At 40.8% G+C, this 22,022-nt stretch overlaps 1 protein-coding gene across 4 annotated transcripts in view; it reads left to right on the top strand.

Annotated features, from left to right (window-relative positions):
* SLC25A13 (solute carrier family 25 member 13) overlaps positions 1 to 22,022 on the top strand; it is a 184,283-nt gene that overhangs the window by 98,323 nt on the left and 63,938 nt on the right. For 3 of the 4 annotated variants that reach the window (XM_047844735.1, XM_047844756.1, XM_047844766.1), the window contains 6 exons: positions 10,083 to 10,229; positions 12,335 to 12,473; positions 13,223 to 13,316; positions 13,537 to 13,621; positions 17,409 to 17,496; positions 17,994 to 18,152. In XM_047844735.1, the coding sequence (XP_047700691.1) occupies positions 10,083 to 10,229; positions 12,335 to 12,473; positions 13,223 to 13,316; positions 13,537 to 13,621; positions 17,409 to 17,496; positions 17,994 to 18,152 (712 nt within the window). The remainder of the gene's footprint in view (positions 1 to 10,082; positions 10,230 to 12,334; positions 12,474 to 13,222; positions 13,317 to 13,536; positions 13,622 to 17,408; positions 17,497 to 17,993; positions 18,153 to 22,022) is intronic. The other variant, XM_047844745.1, reaches the window with a different exon arrangement.

The following is a 22,022-nucleotide window of genomic DNA, read 5'->3' as shown; positions in this document are numbered from 1 at the left end:
TTCACATTTTCATCCCAGTATCCATAGGAAGCTTAGACAGGTAAATATGATCAGATTTATGTTTCAGAAAGATCACCCTAGCTGTTGTGTGGAAAATCCAATGGAGAGGGATCTCACTGAGGACAGGAGGACCTGTAGGTCACTTTCTAATCCAAGAGAGAAACAACAGTGGCCTGGGTTGGATGGTAATGGTGGTGAATCAAAGCCAGTGGATTTAAGAGAAGTTGAGGGATAGGCCTGATCAGGCTTGGTGATTTAGTAGCATGGAGACAGTTCAGGATAATATAAAACTCACAGTTCACACCTTTTTTTAGGTGAGTTTTAGGCTTGGGCAAGTGGAAGGATGGTGATGGTTTACCGAAATGCGGAGCATGGAGGAAGCAGTCTTCACGAGGGGCTGCAGACCAGTGCATTGCTTATAATCACTGTTCACTTGTGTGTGGCTGGATTGTCTCCAGCTCTTCTCCTTAATTCCTTGGAATTAAGATAATACACTAGGAGGCCCACCTATGGGCCCACAGACTTAGGCATTTCTAAGAAATTCTGTTCCCCGTTTTATGGAGCCAGGAAATTTCTTCTGTTTCCAAAGGCCTTCTTCCTCTTGCTCTAGGAGAAGGAATTATCAAGAAATCAGCAATGCTCTGAATTGGTGAAGAGGCCAGGTTTTGAAGTTTGGGTTGCTTTAGTTTCCCAAGAAAACAGGATTGCTATCTTGGGAGGGGATGGGGCTATAAATGTCTTTTCCTCAAACAGAGCTTAAGAGTTACGTTGCCTGACCCAGTGGAGAGCCCTGAACACAAAGGTGTGGGTGCTTTACCATAACTCTTTATTCAGGTCCCCCTATTGTCAGAAGGGGATGATGGAACGCGGGGAGGTGAATGCTAGTTGATAGAGCTGGGAGTAGCACCTGGGAATCAGCACTGTGTCTCATGCCCTAGACTGGACACACACACTGGTAAGGGCTCTTGTCACATCTCGAGTTTCATGGCAGTCCCGTTGGATGCTAAAGCATATTCATGCTAAAAATGCAACCGAACAACTTTTGTTCTTTTTGTTAAGTGAAATTGACCATTATTTTAGCCTGTGAGTCAGCGTGGCCTACAGATCCAGCCTAGTCTTTTCTGTATAAAATGGACATTTTGGTTATTCAGATCTTGAGCCCTAGAGAGTAGAGCTCTGCGAGTCCGCTGTTCCCAGGTGCTGGTGGTTGTCCCATGTCCCTCCAGGGGTCATAGATTCACTAATTAGCTGTCGTCTAGGCCTTACAGTCACCATCACTTATGGTTTGCTGCTCTATTTGCTGTGGCATCCTGGTAGAAGGCAACACTTTGAACACAAAAAACAAAGTGTTCCCCATCACCACCAAACAAAAGGAGACATAACCTTCAACCATGGCAACATCAAATTCTCAAGTTTTGGAATCGATAGAACACTTCGACTGTGAACAAAAAACAATCACTAGTAGTGGAACTCACTAAAGCCACAATTGTTTAAGCAGGTTAGTGGACAATAACAAAGTCATTGTTTAGGACTGAGAAAGCCAAGTGATTTGTACCTCCCTTTTGTCCCTCACTTTGCCATCTGTATTAGTTAAAATCTCTAGACCATGGATCTTTAGTAGAGACCATGATTATATCTGCATTTTTAACATGTGAGTGCTTTTTATGTTGATCTTTAAGTTGGACCAGATGGGGTCTGTAGTACAGCTTCGGTACTGTTTCCTAAATACAGCATCAACTTGATATTTCAAAATGAAATAATGAGTAAAAGTAGCTAATGTTGTTTGCCCTCAGCTCTTCCAGGAGATTAGATTCTATTTTGCATTCAGTTGGAAGCCATTGCCGGTTTGGTGATGGGTGACCAGAGATGTGGTAACATCCCAGTCAGTCGGAGAATTAGATGCAGGGCACTTTTCATTCACGTCGCACTTGCCCCTCTCCGGGCAAAGGAAATCAGAATTCATTGTGCTGTTGTGCCCATGGTGTTCGCCAGCTTGCTGTTTTGTTGAGCAGCCTGGTGTGCAGGCTTTTACAGTAGCATCCTGGTAAAAATGAGCACTCTGTACAGCATCTCCCCAGCTGCTACCCACTGTGAAGTTTAACATTAAATCAGAAGAGCAAGGAAATCGAGATGAAAACGTCTGTACTTGGTTTCTGCGGAGGTGTTGCTGCGCATGTGGTGCCACAGGCAACACCACTTCCAAAGACTGTTTTAATTAAAAGCCCCACCCAGTGAATTGGGGGTCAGATTTCACCCTGAACTCTGCAAGTCTGACTGCATGGGTGGGATATGGGGGGGCACAGAATTTGGAACTATTCACAGTGTGGGAACTGCTCATCTCTCTACCTGTTCTTTTGCAAGGTCTCTTTTTAACTCTGTTTAATATGTGGATCTTTATTTTAACTAGACTTTCCCCTCCAAATTCGCGTAGGATTATGAAAGTGAAGTGCACGCATATATGTTGGACAGTTTACAAGTTCTGATACTCAATGTAATACAGAATTTATTTGAAGTAGGATTAACTGTGATACCATATTTTTAAAGCAAACCTTTATTCATTTTGTTTCTTGTTTTCATAAAGAATTACCTGCATTTTCTCTGGAATTCTTCTACCCCCCCCCCCACACTCCTAAACAAGAATTCTTTTGCATCATGTCCTTATTGATAACACCCTGCTTTTTATTAAAGTTTTAGATATTTTTTTTCTTAAATTTCAAAACTGTACAAAACATAAAACATGCAAACTAGCCAGGGGTCTTTTTTCTTGTTTTGGTGTTCTTGGCTTTGTAATATAAATCATCTGGATCTGCTTGCTTGTTTTGAAGGTCTGTTGGTCTGTTTTTTGTTGTTGTTTTGTTTTGTTTTTGTTCTGATAAATTATCCTCAGGCTGAAGCATAAAACTTGCATGTCTGAATAGAGGTGGAGAGAATTTTTGCATTCAAAATATACCCACCTGAAAATTGGAGATTATTAAGGAAATGACAGGCCTGGAACTATTAGAAGCATGAATGTTGGACCTGAAGTGGTGTAACCCCCTCTATATGTTTATTTCTGTACAGCTAGCAATTTTGAAGAGTTTGATTTTTTTCTTTCCCTCCAGCAATCTGAATGGGTGTGTTGAAGTAGGTGGAAACTGCGGCAGTAAAAGCCTATTCCGTTAATCATCACGCACCAGAATAGCGGGAACAGAAAACCGTTCCCTGGCAAATAAGAAAGAGAAATTGGGCCTCCTTTCACATGCTTGAGCAGAACTGCATTCCAGATAGCTGTGCTGCTCCTTGCTCGGCGACCTTCCGGCCTCAGGTGAAGGACGGCCCTTTCTCCTTGGTCCCCGCCGTCCCCATCAGCAGCACTTCGCGGGCACCCTGTGCCTGGCACCCATGGGCTGTGCTGTCTTCCCAGCTCTCTGGCTTTCCCACAAGGTCACAGACCCTCTGGTTTGTTGTCTGTACTCCCTTCTTTAGATATCAGTTCCATTTTTTGTCATCTGTCTGCTCTGTGTCATATTTGTGTCATATGTACTGTGGGATGACCTCATCTGTTTTCTGCAACTGTTATTTCTTTCTTCTGGTTTTTGGGAGGCTTTCCCCTAAAGGGAACATGCAGTCCGTGTAGGTTAACAGGTTAAGATTGTGGGTCCACAGCCAGATCGTGCAGGTGCCACTCCAGTTTCATTCTCAGCATCCTCTGACTCTCAGCTGCTCTTTTCCTCATTTTCCCATCCACAAAATGGAGATGATGGTAGGGCCCACCTTGCAAGGCTGTTGGGAGGATTCAGAGAGATGAAACAGGAAACACAGTAGTCCCTGGAGCAAAACACACTCTTAATAACACTTAGTAAATGTTAACTTTTGGCTTTCTTCCCCCTGAAATCCTCCTATCTACATTTCCCAAATTTACATTTCTGTCTGTATCTCTAGCTTTCTTTTGTTTATAGCTCAAGTTTTTTATTTTTTATTTTTGAGAGAGAGAGAGAGAGAGAGAGAGAGAGACAGTACAACAGGGGAGGGGCAGAGAGAGAGGGGGACACAGAATCCGAAGCAGGCTCCAGGAGTTGAGCTGTCAGCACAGAGCCCGACATGGGCTCGAACCCACGAACCGGGAGATCATGACCTGAGCAGAAGTTGAGACGCTTAACCACTGAGCCACCCAGGAGCCCCTGTAGCTCAACTTCTGTGTATAACTTAAACTCATCTGCTTCAAGTTTCTCATTGTGGTCAACCACCTCGTCTTTTTCCTTAGGTGTTTTCCTTTATGGTTGATTTTTCTATCTCCCTCATCATCCAGGGTGAGAATTCTTTGAGATCTATCTTGCTCCATTTTTATATACAAATCCTCACCAAAACAGATTTTCTTAAAATCTCTTTTTCAGTTATCTGTTACAGTGCTCTTACATTATGATTTTACCCAAGGCAGCATATAAGCTAGTGGTTAGAAATCTCATTTTTGGAATCAGAAGGTATCTCGGCATAGATCCCGGGCCTGCCGCTTCCTAGCTGTGAGACCTTGGACTTGTTAGTTAACCTCTCAGAGCTTCAGCGGCCTCTCTGTGAAATGAAGATAGTATCACTTCAGTGAATTATTGTGAGGCTTAAATGAAGTACATTTTTTAAGTTCTTGGCATGCCCCTGGCCAATAGTAAGTGCTTAGGCATTCAGCTATTACCACTATTCTCCACTGTAGCTGGTCTTCATCTCTCTGTTTTTATGGACAGTTCAGAATGACTCAGCAGAACCACTGTTCCTTACTAGGGGATTTTTTGAAGGACTCAAAGAAATTATACTGAAAGGGTCTGTAGAGGATTTTAAACCATTCACCTTGACAAAAATCAAAGGTACCACTTAGTAAGTGGCCGTCATGCATGATGTGTGGTTTTTACAACCCTGTGTGTAGATACTGCAGGGGCTCTAAGATACATACACCCCTAATCCTCCTAGGAGTGTCATGATTGATATTTGAGCTCTTTTCATTCCTGCTCTGAACTTCAGATTTTTGTCATCGTAACATATTGCTTCCATAACTCCTTCACTTAAAATAAATAAAATAAATTCCTTGACGTATGTTCCCCAGCCTGTAGTTGGACAGATATTGCCAGTGACTGGAAACGTGCTACTTTATAGTGTAGCCCATTTCATTGCTGAACAGCTGGACAGATTAAATACTTTTGTGTTTTGTGCTAAAATCTGATCCCTATGTATTTTTTTCTCTGTTCTTTTTTTTTTTTTTTTTTTTAAAGAAATACAGAGAGCCAGTCTGACTTCTTTCTTTTACCTGATGGTCCTTTAACCTTTAAATATTTGAGTGTAACTCTTGGTTCTCTCATTGTTCTCTACTTCTCTGCTCATTTTGGAAATGACCGCAATTTTACATGTGCCCTGCCCCGTGCATACCAAATACTCTGTGTCTCACTTTTATCCCCCTGGGTTCAGATCTGGGAACCATCAGGGTCTTGGATCTACATGTATGTGTTAGGTTTTCTTTAAATAGCTTTAGAGGTGTCAGTGAAAAGCTTTGATTTTAAGTCACTCTGCCATCAATAGTAAGCCTGAATATTTATTTCAAAAGTCATTCATTCTCGTGTTAAGTATTTACAGAGTTTCTTTCTGTTGGCTCCCACAGGCCTCCTTATTTGTCTTTCTCTTCCACAGTCTCTTGCGGCTGTGAGTAGGTGAATAAGGCCAGGAGAAGAAGGCCTTTAGATTTGGTTCCCCTTCTCCACGGTCTCTGCTGTTGGGAAAACAATCCTAGCACTCTGCGCACACAGAAGACTTTTTCCTTAATGAAAAAGTCTCAGAGATGTTATTGTTTTCTCATGAAAGCTGGCAATGAAAAATCTAGAGCATCAAGAATAATTTAAAAGCAAACTAAATTTTTGTCTTTTCGTAGTTATTAAGATTCCTGTCAGATGTATTTTGTAGTTAGATTCCTGACAGCAGCATTATTCAGGCTCCCCAGGTGGTATATTTGGGTGTCGGGAGCATTGTCAGCGTGCACAACTGCTTGGGTTTGCATTCCACCTTCACTGCTTCCGGTAAGACCTCAGTTTCCTCAACTGCCACGATGAAGTTCATTAATACTGCCCATCTCCTAGGGTTGCTATGAGCAGTGAGTTTATTACTGTCAAATGCTTTAGAACAGCATCTGGTGCATAATATTTTTTTTTCAATATATGAAATTTGTTGTCAGATTGGTTTCCATACAACACCCAGTGCTCATCCCCAAAGGTGCCCTCCTCAATACCCATCACCCACCCCCCATCGACCCTCAGTTTGTTCTCAGTTTTTAAAAGTCTCTTATGCTTTGGCTCTCTCCCACTCTAACCTCTTTTCTTTTTTTTTCCTACCCCTCCCCCATGGGTTTCTGTTAAGTTTCTCAGGATCCACATATGGTATCTGTCTTTCTCTGTATGGCTTATTTCACTTAGCATAACACTCTCCACTTCCATCTACATTGCTACAAAAGGCCATATTTCATTCTTTCTCATTGCCACATAGTATTCCATTGTGTATATAAACCACAATTTCTTTATCTATTCATCAGTTGATGGACATTTAGGCTCTTTCCATAATTTGGCTATTGTTGGGAGTGCTGCTATAAACATTGGGGTACAAGTGCTCCTATGCATCAGCACTCCTCTATCCCCTGGGTAAATTCCTAGCAGTGCTATTGCTGGGTCATAAGGTAGGTCTATTTTTAATTTTTTGAGGAACCTCCACACTGTTTTCCAGAGTGGCTGTGGTGCATAATATATGTTCACTAAATGCTATTAACATGGTTGTTATATTGGCTGAGGTCATAGCTTCATTTCTTCACCCAGGAGAAGAAATAGTCACAACATAAACAGATGGCCTTCACAAGACAACCCACATCTTCTGTAGGCTGCTTTTAGTTTGAAGAAACACTTAGCTAAATGTTTTCACTATATCCTACTATTTAGAGAACTGTGTACAGTTAGCTTCTTGCTTTTCGTGGAATTTATGATGTCCTCAGTCTTTCAGAGCTGTTGGAAGTGTATTCTAAAGTTGTTCATTGGAGTTCAGAGTGTGTTCATGTTCTGTGATCGAGGGATCCCTGCTAGTAAATGCATAATCCCAAAGTGTAGGCACGGAAATGGGTAGTGACACCATCCTTACTACATACAGATGCACTCCCTGTTCTGCCACATGAGCATCCACCCCCACTGTGATGTCTGTTCCCCACTTCGAAATTTCGAGCAGGTTGGTCTTAGTCTAAGTTCTAAGGAAATGATGTGGCCAGGAATTCTGAGAAATGGGGTGGTCAGGGAAAGGGATGCCATTTTTGGTGTCATGGTCTGAGGATCCCTAAGACTAGTTGAGTTATAAACTAGGGGAAATGATAAATAACTGAACATACCTTCTGCCGTTATTGAGAGTAATCTTGCCTTACAATAGCTTTAGCAGTGGGTCTGGCAATTCAAAGGAGACTGTTCATTTACTTCCAATTGAATACATACTGTGGTCATTTTTCACTACAGGGTGTTTAACAGTTGGTTTCTTCCTCTTAAATTGGAGGCACTTGTACAGAGAACCCCTTTTTGTTCAGTGGAGTGTGATTTCTTCATTCAATTGGTTTTATAGACTACCTATCATTGAAGATTATGGCTGTGGTTTATTGAGTGCCTAGTATGTCTAAAGTATTCTGCTTCCACCAGGAGAGGGATGAACAGGACACAATCTCTTTTCCCTAGCAAGGTTGGGGAAACACAGGAATCTAAACAACTGATTCAAATAAGAGGAAATAAGACAAGTCTTATAATTGAGGTTAAAGCAGGGAGCCACATGATCAGATCAGTTGTTTTCAGTTAAGAGACCTACTTATATTTACCTAGGTGGTGGCGTTTGAGCTAAGCCTGGAGGATGTGGTAGGATTTCAGGAACTAGAGAAAGAGGCTGCAGTCTACACCAGGAGGAGGGAGGAGTGTGGACAGAGGTAGGAGTGTGTGGAAGCGCTGGGAGGGCTGAGCATGGGTGCTGGAGACTAGGCTGAGAGTAGCTCCTTTCAGGGTCTTGAGTTTAGTGATGTGTGATTTCATGGTCTTTACAAGATGTCCACGTGGAGGTATACTCTGAGCCGTTATGGATTCTGTTCCTGCAGATAGTGGTGGGAGATTGGGATCTGAGAGTCAAGCCTTCTGAGAAATCCTTGAGACCTAGGGGAGTAGAGTAAGGAGACTTGAGGACAGAGCGCTGACAGATGCCTCCCATTTAAGTGGAAGTGGTACCAGGGAGGTAAGGGTCCCATAAGAGACTTTGGGCAGGGACAGGCTCGGATCAGAACTGGCAGATGCTGTGACTGAGAAGAGGCTTTTGAGCAGGATAAAAACTCTGATTCTGACTATTGTATTGTCTTTTAAAATTTTTTATTGTAGACATTTTCAAACTATACATAAGTAGAAAAGTATATTATACTGTGACCCACCATGTCCCCATTGTGCAGCTTCAATTATTATCAATATTTTATCAAGCTTCCTTCATCTCCCACCTTTCAAGGGAAAGAGAAGGGAGATAGGGGACTTTTAAGCACCATCAGGCTTTTATCACTTCTGCTGCGCTTTAGTTTGCACTACGTCATAAGGACAATTTGTTTTTATACTACTCTAAGTCATTATCTAGCCAAAGTTTAAAAAAATAGAGAATAGTAATTCTCTGTCAGCCAATTAAACTTCTTTTTGTTTAAATAATTTGAAGTCCTTGAAAACCACATCAGCAGTGCTTTTTAATTCTATAGAGATTATATCTTACTCTTTTTCTTCCTTCCTCCCTTTCTTTCTTTCTTTCTTTCTTTCTTTCTTTTTCTTCCTTCCTCCCTTTCTTTCTTTCTTTCTTTCTTTCTTTCTTTCTTTCTTTCTTCGAGAGAAAGGTGGGTGGAGAGGGGCAGAGAGAGGGAGAGAGAAAACCCCAAGCAAGCTCTTCACTTGGATCACGGAGCTCGATGCAGGGCTTGAACCCACGAAATGTGAGATCATGACCTGAGCCAAAATCAAGAGTCTGAGGCTGCAACGACTGAGCCACCCAGGCGCCTGGAGATAAGATCTCACTCCAAGGGCGCATTTGGGAAACAGGCAGTGTCGTGAGGAAGATAACAAAACGTTGTGGAAGGGATGCCTCTTCTACATGGCACGTGATGCGTTTTGATGGGAGGCTGTTTATTTTATATGTACACTTACTTCCTGTGAATAGCACTGGACATCTAAATCAAGCTTCCTGTCTTTAGATCATAGGACTTACAATAATAGTGGCAGTTTTGCCACCTCTGACCCACATACCATTCAGTTCCTAATCCTGGAGCAGGGGTCCTTATTTGGGACCTGTGGCCGTCTCCGGAGACTTTTTTTTTAGTAAGCTTCATGCCCAGTGTCAGGCCCAAGACCTGAGCTGAGATCAGGACTCAGATGCATAAGCAACTGAGCCACCCAGGCGCCCCAGCCAGAGACATTTTTGACTGTCATGCTCTTGGGCGTGAAGGGGCTACCATCATCTAGAGGAAGGAGAGAGGAGAGGGATGCACAGGGCAGCTCCCCATAACAGAGGCTTAACCTGCCCCAAGTACTAGTAGTGTCAAGGTTGAGAAACTATATATTAGCAGAATACCGTATTTCAGAGGAGAACCGCCCTTTTTAGTTTGGTATTACATCACATGTTTGTGTACCAGGTTACTAATAAGAATTTTTCTATCTCCTTTGGAGAGAGGTTAATGTCTTCTAGATGTTTCAAATTGGATCTCCTGTATCATCTAAGTTGGGTTTGGCCATGTCTTTGGGCCTACCAAACTTCATTCCAATTTTTGTTTTCTTTGTGTCCTTGGACTCTAGCAGAGCATGGAAGTGATTTGGTTTCTCTGGGTAGGAGATTTTAGGTAGAATGCATTTTCTGAAGACATGCTCATTGGTCTGAGCAAAGTTCTCTCTTTGGAGGAAGATGATAGCTTGAAGGTGTTATTTCACAACAGGTGAGTTTTGTTAAGTCAAGATATGATCTATATTTCTTCACCCTGATTTGAAATTGAGCAGTCTTTTGTAGTAATTGAGAAACATAAATTATTCCACTTTCATTTTTTGTAGGAAATACAATTGGAGCATGCAAAGCAAGCCTTTGTGCAAAGGGACAATGCCAGGACTGGAAAAGTTACAGCCATTGACTTCCGAGACATCATGGTTACCATCCGCCCCCATGTCTTGACGCCTTTTGTAGAAGAATGTCTAGTAGCTGTAAGTTGTAACTTGACCTAAGTTGTAACTTGACCTAAGTTGTAACTTTTACCTGGCAAAAGCTCGGTAAATAAGGGATTATAAAAACAATTCTTAAAAATTATGTAGAGTTTTTCAATTCAAACTAACGTTTTCTTAATGTGATCTCATATATTATCAGACTTCCCGACAGGGTATGTTTTGGCTAGTTTTAGTGGGTAGGTTGATTTGTTACCTGGATAATATGGAATATCTCAAAGAAACGTGTGAACTGGGTTTTTAAAAAAAGGTAAAAACAACTTTATGATTTCATGTTAATTTTGCTTTATATCTCAAAGTATGTCAATATGTCATATTGTCATAGATCATATGTCAAATGCTAATCTTCACTTTTGTCTATTCTCCAAGGCAAAAATTTTTTTTTAAAAATAGTGCATGCAGATGTATTTCTTTGGTCAACAGAGCAGAATCTCTAAACTTTAGATTCACTCATTCATTCACCATGTGTGTTTTGAGGCAACAGTGACACATAGGATGGGTGAGCCCTGTTCCTGTGTTGTACCTTCCATGCCAGTGGGTGCCCAGCCCCTTTCCCTACCTCATGGACCTGGAAGGTATCCTATAACATTCTCTGCTGGAGGTTCTCAAGCCTTGGTCACAAAGCATAAGAATCACCAGGGATGCCTTTCTTTTTCTTAAAAATTTTTTAACATTTATTTACTTTTGAGAGAGAGACAGAGCATGAGTGGGGAGAGGCAGAGAGAGAGGGAGACACAGAATTAGAAGCAGGCTTCAGGCTCTGAACTGTCAGTACAGAGCCTGACGTGGGGCTTGAACTCATGAACTGCGAGATCTGATCTGAGCTGAAGTCGAACGCTTAATCGACTGAGCCACCCAGGCGCCCCAGGGATGCTTGTTAAAAGTACAGATAACTAAGTTTTCTTCCAGGCCTATGGTTTTATCATCTACAGGTGCTAAGGTCCTAGAATCTAATCTCGAAAGCTTCCCAGATCATTCTGACAATCACACGGTTTTGGAAACCCTTACACTGTGGTTTGGTAGTCCCGGGGAGACTTTTGGGGTTTTTTCACCATGCTCTGGGTTTCCCACAATGCTTACCATAGGCAGGAACTCAGGATAGCTTTTCACTTTTTTTTCCCCTGGTGCCTCTTTTTGGAGGCATGGAATTCTGACAAGGCCTTTTCCACTCTGGCACTGTGTTAATCTAACTCCCTTTCTTGCCTTCCTCCTACCCTTCGCTATTCCATTTTAAACTCTTATATCAGCTATTTTAAATGATTACTAAGTGAAGATTTATGTGGTTGTTACTTTATAAATAAGTGCTTTCCTAATAAAAATATTTTGCCTTGTTAGGGAAGGATAGAATTTGAAACCCCAAACTGAAGTTCCATTCATAACGGACATGCTATCTGTTTCCCTTGCCCCCCCTTGTGAAAAAAATACAGTTTCTTACAAATTCCGATTATCAGAATTCTGACCAATTTTAACTCCTTTCAAAGCACGTGACATCTCATAATTTTATCATAATACGCTCGTTTGCTAGAAATCCCACCAATGTAAAGTCTGTACTTAAATGATTATTTATTGCTAGTTATAAGTAACATGACAGATCATGATATTAATGTTGGCTTGACCACTTTTCATACTGTGTTTGTGTTGGAATAATATAGTTTTACATGTATAAGCACACACACATGTGTATGTGTATGGTGTAGTTGTGCATGTCTGAGCCTCTCAGAATTGCTCATTAGGTGAAATAAACAAACTTATAAAACATTTCCAATTGAAATTTGAACTCTGTAAATTACTACTGGTCCTGTTGTTATAATCCTACACATGTATTTATTTAGTGTTCCAGGACTTATGTGTGGAGAGTATAAGCTCTGGTCATGATTAGTTGCAGTTACTTTTAAAATTCACTTATAGCTTTTTTATTTTTTTTTTTTTAATGTGAAAGGAAAATACTTATGGCCATTTCTTCTCAGGCATGCATTCTTGATTACTTCCAAAACTAGCATTTGATATATGTACTTCAGAATCTTCTTCATTCTATAAATCTTTTGTTTATTGTTCTTCTCCCATCTCTTATTTTCCACTTATTTGAGGCTGCTGGAGGTGCTACGTCCCATCAAGTTAGTTTCTCCTATTTTAATGGATTTAATTCACTCCTTAACAACATGGAACTCATTAGAAAGATCTACAGCACTCTGGCTGGCAACAGGAAAGATGTAGAGGTGACTAAGGGTAAGTGAGAATAAGTCTGAATTTTTGCCTGCAAGTATCTTGGTGTATTATTATTAGGGTGAAGAAGGCAACGGAGAGTTTATGTTATAGATTTTTCTATCCCATTGACACATATTAACCATATGGTACATGTGTGTTCTCCATCCTTTGATCAGACAAACAAAAGTAAAACAGTCTTCAGCAGGTTTTAAATAAACTGAAGACAGTCTTTGAATGAGGGAACCATGCAAAATTTCTTAAATGTTTTCAAATCATGCTAAAACCTGAGCTAAATTTGCAGCCTCTAAAGTGGCCTTCAAAAATACGTGAGGAATTCCATAAACTTATACTGGTGACAACCTCAGAACAAGATATCAGCACATTAATAGGATTTTTTTTTTCTTTTAACTGAGAAGTCCCTTAAGAATCCCACAGCATCATTAATAGAACCTCCCAGGACAGATGCATGTGAAGCTTCATACCTGCTTCCTTGTTTTCTCGGACTTGTGATTTCAATAACATAGTGTGTCATTTTTTCAAAGCCTTCAGATGAGACACAAAGCGTTTAAGGTCAATATTAGAGAAACTGTTCTGCACACTCCTTCCAGATGAATGAAAGAATTGCAAAAATTCTTACCCTATTTGGATTTACTTGAATTCTGTGATAGTAAAGTTTTGTGATGTTCACTCATTCCAGTGCCTTGAGTTAATGCTGCATTTAGTGGCTATTCCTTGTTGAATCTTTCCCTTTTAACTCTTTTTCCATACAGAGGAGTTTGTTCTGGCAGCTCAGAAATTTGGTCAGGTTACACCCATGGAAGTTGACATCTTGTTTCAGTTAGCAGATTTATATGAGCCACGGGGGTAAGTTGGCCTTTTTTTTTCTTTTTTTCTAATTAGCTTAATAAAAGGAGGTTAGGAGTTGGGGGTGGGAGGGCAGCAAACTGGGAGAAAAAGAAGCCAAATTAAAGAGGACTCCAAAATATGGGAAACAAACAAGGGAACGTTTTAAAATTCCATAACACGGATTTTAATGAACTTGTATTTTGTTGTCGCTTGTGCTTGTTTTTTTGTTCCCCTCCAGACGTATGACCTTGGCAGACATTGAACGAATTGCTCCATTGGAAGAGGGCACTCTGCCTTTCAACTTGGCTGAGGCCCAGAGGCAGGTGGGCAAAGGGAGCAGACTTGCTCCCTTATGTTTCTGTAGTAGGGTACCCCCAGACCCTTTCTACTTGGTGGTGCCTTGTTGGTGCTGGTGTCTCACCTTCTAATTTAACATCTTGCACCAACAGTCCAGACGATTTCCAAAGGCTACAAAGAGAAATTACTTTAGAAAGGTTCTGATTAATAGACACTAGTTACTTTCGAAGATGGGGTGATTTCCTAACTGCATGCAAGTCTACCTCCCTTCCTCCCCACCCCCCCAAAATAGACAGAAGCTCTTTTCTTCTTCCCTAAATCTTGTGTTGAGAGATGTGGGACAGAAGTCCCATTTTGGTGTCGCTGTCCCGGCAAAGCAACACATTGCTCACGGCAAGCTGCCTTTGCTCCGAAGAGAGGAACTTCATCAGCTCATCGTGTAACTGCCATGCCTTCCGTTTTTCTGAATATCAAAATGAGATAATTTTGTTTAGTCTGGAGTAATAGTTTGAAGGCTTTTAGACTTCTTTTCTCTGTGAAAGGATTCATAAGTTATGTGGAAACAATTTGAGGAATGCTAAATTTTATTTTATGGTTAACAGAAACCAATCTCTTGAAGTCATGAGAGTCAGAAACTTAAGACATGGGCCCTCCTCATTTAACTCTTGCCCTACTCTCTATAGATCAGGATTAGAGAATAAAAGCTTTCATAGCATGTGTTGTGCTTACACGATGTTTGTAAAGTAAATCCAGTCACAGAAGAGCGTCATTTTAGAAAAATACCTCCTTTAAGGCAAAGCCATCTCTGAATCCTATGAGACTTAACAGTTTTTGGCTTGGAGCTCTGGGTCTGTACAGAGACGCCAGTTTGACCACAATGGGTTGATGCGGGCTGCATTTTTAGGACTGGCAGGCCTCAAGCCAGCACCCCTTCTTTCAGCCCCCCCTCCCCCCCTCCCCCACGCTGAATGCACTGGCAAGTTTTGTGTGCAGCATGTAACTCAAAGTGGTGGGTGTGTGCTCAGTAAATCCTAACTAGGCACCTCTGGAAAACCAGCTGGCTGTTGTTAAAAGAGGGAGCTGATTTCCCTGAGTGCAGGGGAGAGAAGTGTATAATCACGTGCAGCGGTAGAAGCAACATTGGTCTCCTCCCTTTGATTTTTAAACACGGCTTACCAGATGATTATCTCTTCGTCTCTATGTGACTGGCTGTTATAGAAATTTGGGGATTAAGAAAAAGCAGAGGTTTTTTTTTTTCTTTTTTTTTTTTTAAGCTTCCTTCTGTCCTCCAGCTGACAGTGGTATCCCACAATTTTTCCTTCCTGCCCTCTGCAACTTTTGAGAGATTTTGATGGGTGCTCATTGATACTGGCCATGCAAGGTTAGACGAGATTGATGAGATTTACAGCAGGAAATGATTGGCTGCGGCTTAGAGGTGTAGAGCAATTCACAGTGGCCTTGCCTGGAATATTCTTTGCTATGTGAACACCAGTAGGCCTGACAACATTGACAGGACTCAAGCAATGGAGGTCATCCACCTGGTAGGCTCTGTGCTACCATTTATCCTAAACAGAGGAGTGCAGGAATAGGAATCTTTCTTGTCTCATGAGCTTGCTACATTTCGAGCTTCAGAAAAGTTACATGAAAGTCTGGGATTTTGTTTATTTTGTCTTTTAGATGAAGAATTAGTGGTAGCTGTACATCTGCCTCTGCCACCCCCATCCATTATTTTCAAAATACTTTCACTCACTATTTTGATGCCAGAACCTTTCTGAGTATTACCTATTTGTATCTATATAAGAAGTAGTGCCTTTCTTAGGGATGCATTTGTCAAAATGAGGGTTCTCGTGATTTCCATCTATGCAGAGATAGAACTGGAAACACCCCATGGCATTTGCAGAAGAAATGTTTTACATTCCTGAAGATGCATATTTCTATGTAAAGCTATTTTCAGTTAAATGACTCTAAAGGAGATTCCAAGTTATCTCATTGTATTAGAATTGTGTTACATTGACAGCAGCTAAAATTCAGTGGGTTGATAGCTGGGGTTGGTAATTATTTTCATTGTTCATTTATTTTAATTATCATGACTTTTGGAAAAACAAATTTTACTGAATATATTTATTCATTCAACAGGTATTTATTAAGCACTAACTATGTGCCACCCTCATTTGACAACTTTATATGACATAAAATTACTTGTATTTATGTAGACAGAAAAATGCAGTGCTCTAAAATGTTTTGGCATCAAAAACACAGTAAGGATAATAAGGTCCAAAGAACAAAAAAATAACAACTGACTGGCCTGAAGTGTGAATTTAGAAAAAGTGGGTAAAAAAGAGGAGAAAGTAACAATTACCTGCAAGACAACCTCCTTGTTAGGTCCACTGTAAATATTTTGAGTTATCTTTGTGTATTGAGGTAGCCAAAATGTTTTAATGTGGTTTTTTTTTGTTTTGTTTTGTTTTTTTAAGGAGAGAGACAGAGCATGAGTGGGGGAGGGGCAGAGACAGAGGGAGACACAGAATCCGAAGCAGGCTCCAGGCTCTGAGCAGTCAGCACAGAGCCCGATGCGGGGCTCGAACTCACAAACCGTGAGATCGTGACCTGAGTGGAAGTCAGAAGCTTAACCAACTGAGCCACCCAGACGCCCCTTAATGTGTTTTTATATGCATACACATACCCACAAATAATGTTGAATAGAAATAACATATTGCACACGGTCTTTAACATTGTTCTTAAAAGATTATGAGATATTTCAAACATTTATAAAGTTAAAAAGAATCATATCCTGAATACCTGTCTACCTGCTGTATTCTTTTTAACCTGTTTTCACTTTATAATACCTTATGAACATTTTTCTTAACATTAAGAACATTTTACAATGACATGCAGTTTCATTTTAAGGCTGTAACATTTTTTAAAGTTTGTTTATTTATGTAATCTCTACACCCAGTGTGGGGCTCAAACTCATGACCTTGAGATCAAGAGTCGCATGTCTCCAACTGAGCCAGCCAGGCACCCCAAGGGTGCAACATTTTTAACTGGTCCTCTCTTACTGGACATTTAGGTTATTCTCAGAGGTTTTGCTCTTAAAACAGTGTTGCTTTTTAACATTCTGTTAGCTTGATCCTTGTTTACATACATGATTATTTTCTAGTCTGATTTTTTATAAGTAGAATTGCGGGGTCAAAGGTTATGTACAAGAGTTTGGGTGTATATTACCAAGTTTCTCTTCAGGTTTATTCTAGATTAAATGGCAGGTTTGAGAAGCCCCATTTTTATCAACTCTTGCCAGACTGGGTGTTGCCATTAGAAAAGAAACTGTGGTGACAGATGGTAGTTAGATTTATCATGGTGAACACTTCACAGTGTAGCTCAATGTTGATTCACTGTGGTTTACACCTGAAACTAATACATTGTATGTCGACTATACTTCACTAAAATGAATAAACAAAAACCTCCCAAACCTGCCAGTTTGCTTGATGATGAATGATGTATCATTAATGTTTTTAAGTTTGTGTCTCCTTGATCACTAATAAGAATTAAACATTTGAAAATAGGTTTATAACATTTGGGGGGGGTACATAGTGGTTTTCATTTTGTTCAAATTTGATTTTCAGTACTAACAACAGTAATAGCTTTTCCTTAATTAGGACAACAGAATCTAACCCTACCTTCCTCTTTGATGTTTCAGTTTGTGTCCTGAATTTGGAACCCGGTGGGCAATTTAAAAAAATCATATGTGCTGATTTCTGTTCTGTCCTTCTTTCTGTCTCCTGTCTTCCCTCCCCGATTCCCATGTGTGCAAAGAAGAAGGCCTCCATCGACTCATCCCGACCAGTTGTCCTGCAGATTGCAGAGTCGGCCTACAGGTTTGGTCTGGGTTCCATTGCTGGAGGTTAGTCATGGATGAGTGCAAATTTTTCACTTTTATTATGCCTCTGATATTTTTTTCTCTGATTTCCACCTTGCAGTATTAAAGGACAAAGCCTTCTTTGGTCTTTCCAAGCCAGTTACCTGTCTTCACCTCTGAGATGGAACAAGAGCAAAGGGAACTTCCCCCCATACCTGCATGTGATCAGGGATTTCGAAGTGGCTTTTTCTCTTACTTATCTCTTAGCATCTACTATAGGCTTTTTAAAGATGGGTGAATAATAAGGTTAGGCTGTAGGTAATGCGTAGGTAAAACTTTGAACTGTCTATGACATCATTTTATCAGAGACACTTGAATGAAAATCCACAATTGTTTATTAGGAAAATGAGTACAGTTTTAAAATCCGTACATGCAGAATTTGTTTCTTTCCTTGATCAGGCTTCTCTTTGATGTTAACCACCTTCCCTTTTCCTCTGACTGACATTTCTTCCTTCTGAAATACTGGTTTTATTTGATTTTAGCTGTCGGAGCCACTGCCGTGTATCCCATCGATCTTGTAAAAACTCGAATGCAGAACCAACGATCAACGGGCTCTTTTGTGGGAGAACTTATGTATAAAAACAGCTTTGACTGTTTTAAGAAAGTGCTACGCTATGAAGGCTTCTTTGGACTGTATAGAGGTTAGTGCCATTTGCTGAATTCATGTAAGGTGAAATAGTAGCCGAAGGTTTGGTTTTCCATCTGTGTGCCTGAAAAGTATTAGGGAGACTGCATTACAGTGGAAATGCAGCAGATTCTCAATTATCCATGCTAATGGGAGTAGGCTGGAGGCATCTAGGGCATGGCTAATCAAAACAGCCCATAATCTGAAAGCCATTTATATTGCTCTGTAGTATGTTTTATTTCTTAAAATAATTATTTTTTATAAATATCTTTAGTGGGTTTTTTAGAAGGCTCATATTGTTTGTCTTCTTGAAAGAATTCCACTCACCACCTAAGAGGGAAAGTCATCTTGGGAACAGGACTGAGCCTACTTGGGATTAATGATTGTCCTTGAATATACCACATAAAAGTCTGTCAAGCGGATAACCAGGGGTTCAGTGGAGCCCTCATTTACTGCCTTTTAGTTAAAGTTGCCCCTTCCTTCCTCTGACTCTGTACCCAGTGGAGTTGATTCACACGCCACTCTAACAGGGGGTCCTGTCCCACTTCATCTAAGCCCTGTCCTTCAGTCATCTAAGGTTCATGAAGCAATGAGAACAGTAGTGAGATGTATGTCATCACTAATAGAAAAGATCCCACAGGTCCTGACTACCCTTCCATTGGCATTGGCCTAAAGAGGCTTGACGTGGCTTCCCCACCTCTCTGTATTGCCTTAGACAAAGAGAAAAGAAGAATTTTGCATCAGCTAGAATACAGTATTGCAGGGCGGTTCCAGCTGAGCCACTTTGCCATTTGGCAACTGCGCGACTGGCGGGGTCTTCCCTGCCTTCCAGTGCTTGCTGTAGAAGAAAACAGTATTTAGTACTCTGCAGAGACAGACCTTGAAACTGGCAGTCATGTAGACCTGGGCCTGTAGGCCTCTTCTGCCATCTGCTGACTCTAGTCTTCATCTTAAGCACCCAAGTTTAAAAAAAAAAAAAAAAAAAAAAAAAGACCCCTCTTGAAATCTCTCACCTTAGAAACTAAGAGGTTTTAAACTCCAGAGAAGGTCCGTTTTGCAGGTTCTATTGTGTAGGTAGATAACTCCCATCAAAGGCCTTTTGATCTTTTCTCTGCCCTCTTTCCCTCACCCCCTGCCTCTTCTTACAGTTGAGAAGGTCTTTGACCCCAGGTGATTGATGATGACCCTTACAGGGTCACTGCCTTCCATTTGAAATACTTTTCTCTCCTGGTGACAACAAACCTCACAGATGAAATGTCTCCCAAGTAGTACAAGGTTAATGTCACAGTGCCTGCTTTGCAGTGATTCAGGCAAAGGCTGCCACCTTACCTGTCCGTGTGGGTTTTCTGCCTGGAAACATTTGAGCCTCAAGCCAGAAGGAGGACAGAGCCTTGTCGTTGCTTCACAAACTACTTTTATGGCCTTCTCTTGGTATTGGATTTAAATGTCAAGAGTGCCTTTAGGATTGTGAGAAATACTTTTTGTCTTGCTGAATTTCTTTAATATGCTTGTGTTGACCTGGTTTGATTTAACATTGAGTCCCTTCTCTTTCCTCTTTGACCAATGTGACAAATCTTGATTCTTGGTTGCATCTGGATTTTCTTCCTTGACCTATTCTTTTAACCCCATAGACAGAACAGCTTAAAGCATACCTGAGTACTGGTTACTGGGCTAATAATACAGGCTATCCCACAAACCTCTTGCTGTTTCAGTGATTACATCTGTAAGATGAGGGGGACTGGTTTTAACTCTTAAGGGAAGGGGAGTCAGCCTACTAGAGACGGAGGTTCACTTTGAAAACCAAAGAGGCAGTCCTTACCTTTTTCCTGGTTTAGTAATTTAAGCCATTTATCTCACCTGTTTTGGGTGCCTAAACCCTAATGGGTTCTCTATCAGAGGATGCTAAATAAATAGACTGTGAGTCTAAGAGTAATTGTGGGAGTCATCTGTATTTATTTCTCTGTTTTCTAGTAAATAATTATAAAGCAACAGATCTACTGTAAAACCTTGTTTAGCTTTGTTCTATAGTTTGGATCTTAAGAGCAAATAGATGATTGGCAGTTCAGGTTTAAAAAAAAATGACTTATAATCTTGCTTTCTAAAAATGACCTGTTCCTCTTATTGACTGGTTGGGGACCACTTCTTCTTAGTGCCTTACACATAATCATTAATTAATAATAATTGTATGTAACTGCTTATTTGTAAATGCTGGGCGAGAGAGAGCAGATGAAAATGGGAATCTGTCAGTACTAGCAGAAATTATAATGGAAACAACAAAGACCTGATGTATTCCTGGGAATCGGTATTATAACCCGTGTGTACAAAGTCAAGATAGAACACAGCCTACATGAGATTCTTTGACTATAAATTTCTTATTAAATGTAATTTTAGTGTTTACAAATTTTATTCTAGGGCGCCTGGGTGGCTCAGTTGGTTAAGCGTCCAACTTTAGGTCAGGTCGTGATCTCGTGGTTTGTGAGTTCGAGCCCCGCATTGGGCTCTGTGCTGACAGCTCAGAGCCTAGAGCCTGCTTCAGATTCTGTGTCTCCCTCTCTCTCTCTGCCCCTCCCACACTTGCGCTCTGTCTCTCTCTGTCTCTCAAAAGTGAATAAATGTAAAAAAAAAAAAAAAAATTAAAAATTTTATTCTAGGGGAAACTTAAATTTCAATTTTGGGAATTTAGAATCGCCTCTGATAACGCTTCATCCAGCAGGAATGAGAAGGTGTCAGAGGACATCTTGGATTTATAAACATGTTTTGAAATATCAAGTCTATTTTTTCCTATTATGGAATTTTGCTTAATGTGTAATTTTTCTGCATCAATACATATATGATTGCTAATATTTCCTGAATAGTGTAATTTGGGAATGTTGCATAAGTAAGGTCTCTCCCCCTATTTTAAAATTATCTTTATGCATATTTCAGAAAAAAGTTGACAGTTAAGCTTGAAAGAAGGTGCTTGCAGGGTGTATCTATTAGAAGGTTAATAAGCATCTCTCTCCCTCTCTTTTTTCCTTTTCTTTCCATAACAAGAATCCAGCCCTCTAAAGGGACACTGTTTTTGTACTGAGAAGTAATTCCTTGTGGCACTAAGTAATTCCTTAGTTCTTTCTAAGGAACTCTTGAGCACACTCCACCGCAGGTTATTTTTCACTTTCCTCTCTCTGGCAGTCACCAGCATCTGCATGCGGTCCTGGAGGTTGTCCAGTGGTGAACAGGGAGTGAACTGGGATCACTGCCCTGGCGTCCAAAGGTGACTGATAATGCAGCTGTGGGGAGTGTCAGCAACCGCAGCAACTGTCCTCAGTGGACATGGTGCAATCCCGTGCCCCACCCCCACCCCTGAGTGCCACGAGTGATTTTAGTATTGGGGTTTCTTCCGTATGACTATCCATGTCTCTCTGCAGTTCCCTGTCCCCTTGTCTCCAGGAGTTTCTTATTTGGTGTGTGTTGTGGGCGGGGGCGGGCAGGTCAGCAAGGATCCCCTTGGAAATCCTGTAAGACTGACTCTACAGACCTCCTCTATTATGTAGACTACTTTCTTTACAAGAAAATGATCGATATTCCAAGGTTTTTCTATAATATTTGAAAATCAGACCCTCCAGGCTGAGTCTGTCTGTATGGAGGGAAATAACACCCAAGGTAATCCAGATCTCCCTGAAGTACTTATAAAAGTCTTCCTGTGTTTCCTCCCCACTCTGCAGCTTGATTTCATGCTCTCAGGTGTTTAAAATCCTTAATGAATTACCTCACAGTTCGTTTGGGTTGAATGAACCACATGACCAATGAGTCGGTTATTAGCCTGCTGTCGACTGGGCATATTAAAGAGAAACAATTGTGAGGCACCTGGGTGGCTCAGTCAGTTAAGTGTCCGACCTCAGCTCGG

The sequence above is a fragment of the Prionailurus viverrinus genome, chromosome A2, assembly GCF_022837055.1.
Source record: "Prionailurus viverrinus isolate Anna chromosome A2, UM_Priviv_1.0, whole genome shotgun sequence".
NCBI classification, from domain to species: domain Eukaryota; kingdom Metazoa; phylum Chordata; class Mammalia; order Carnivora; family Felidae; genus Prionailurus; species Prionailurus viverrinus.
The sequence above is the reverse complement of the archived record's forward strand: the minus strand, read 5'-3'. Positions and strand labels throughout refer to the sequence as shown.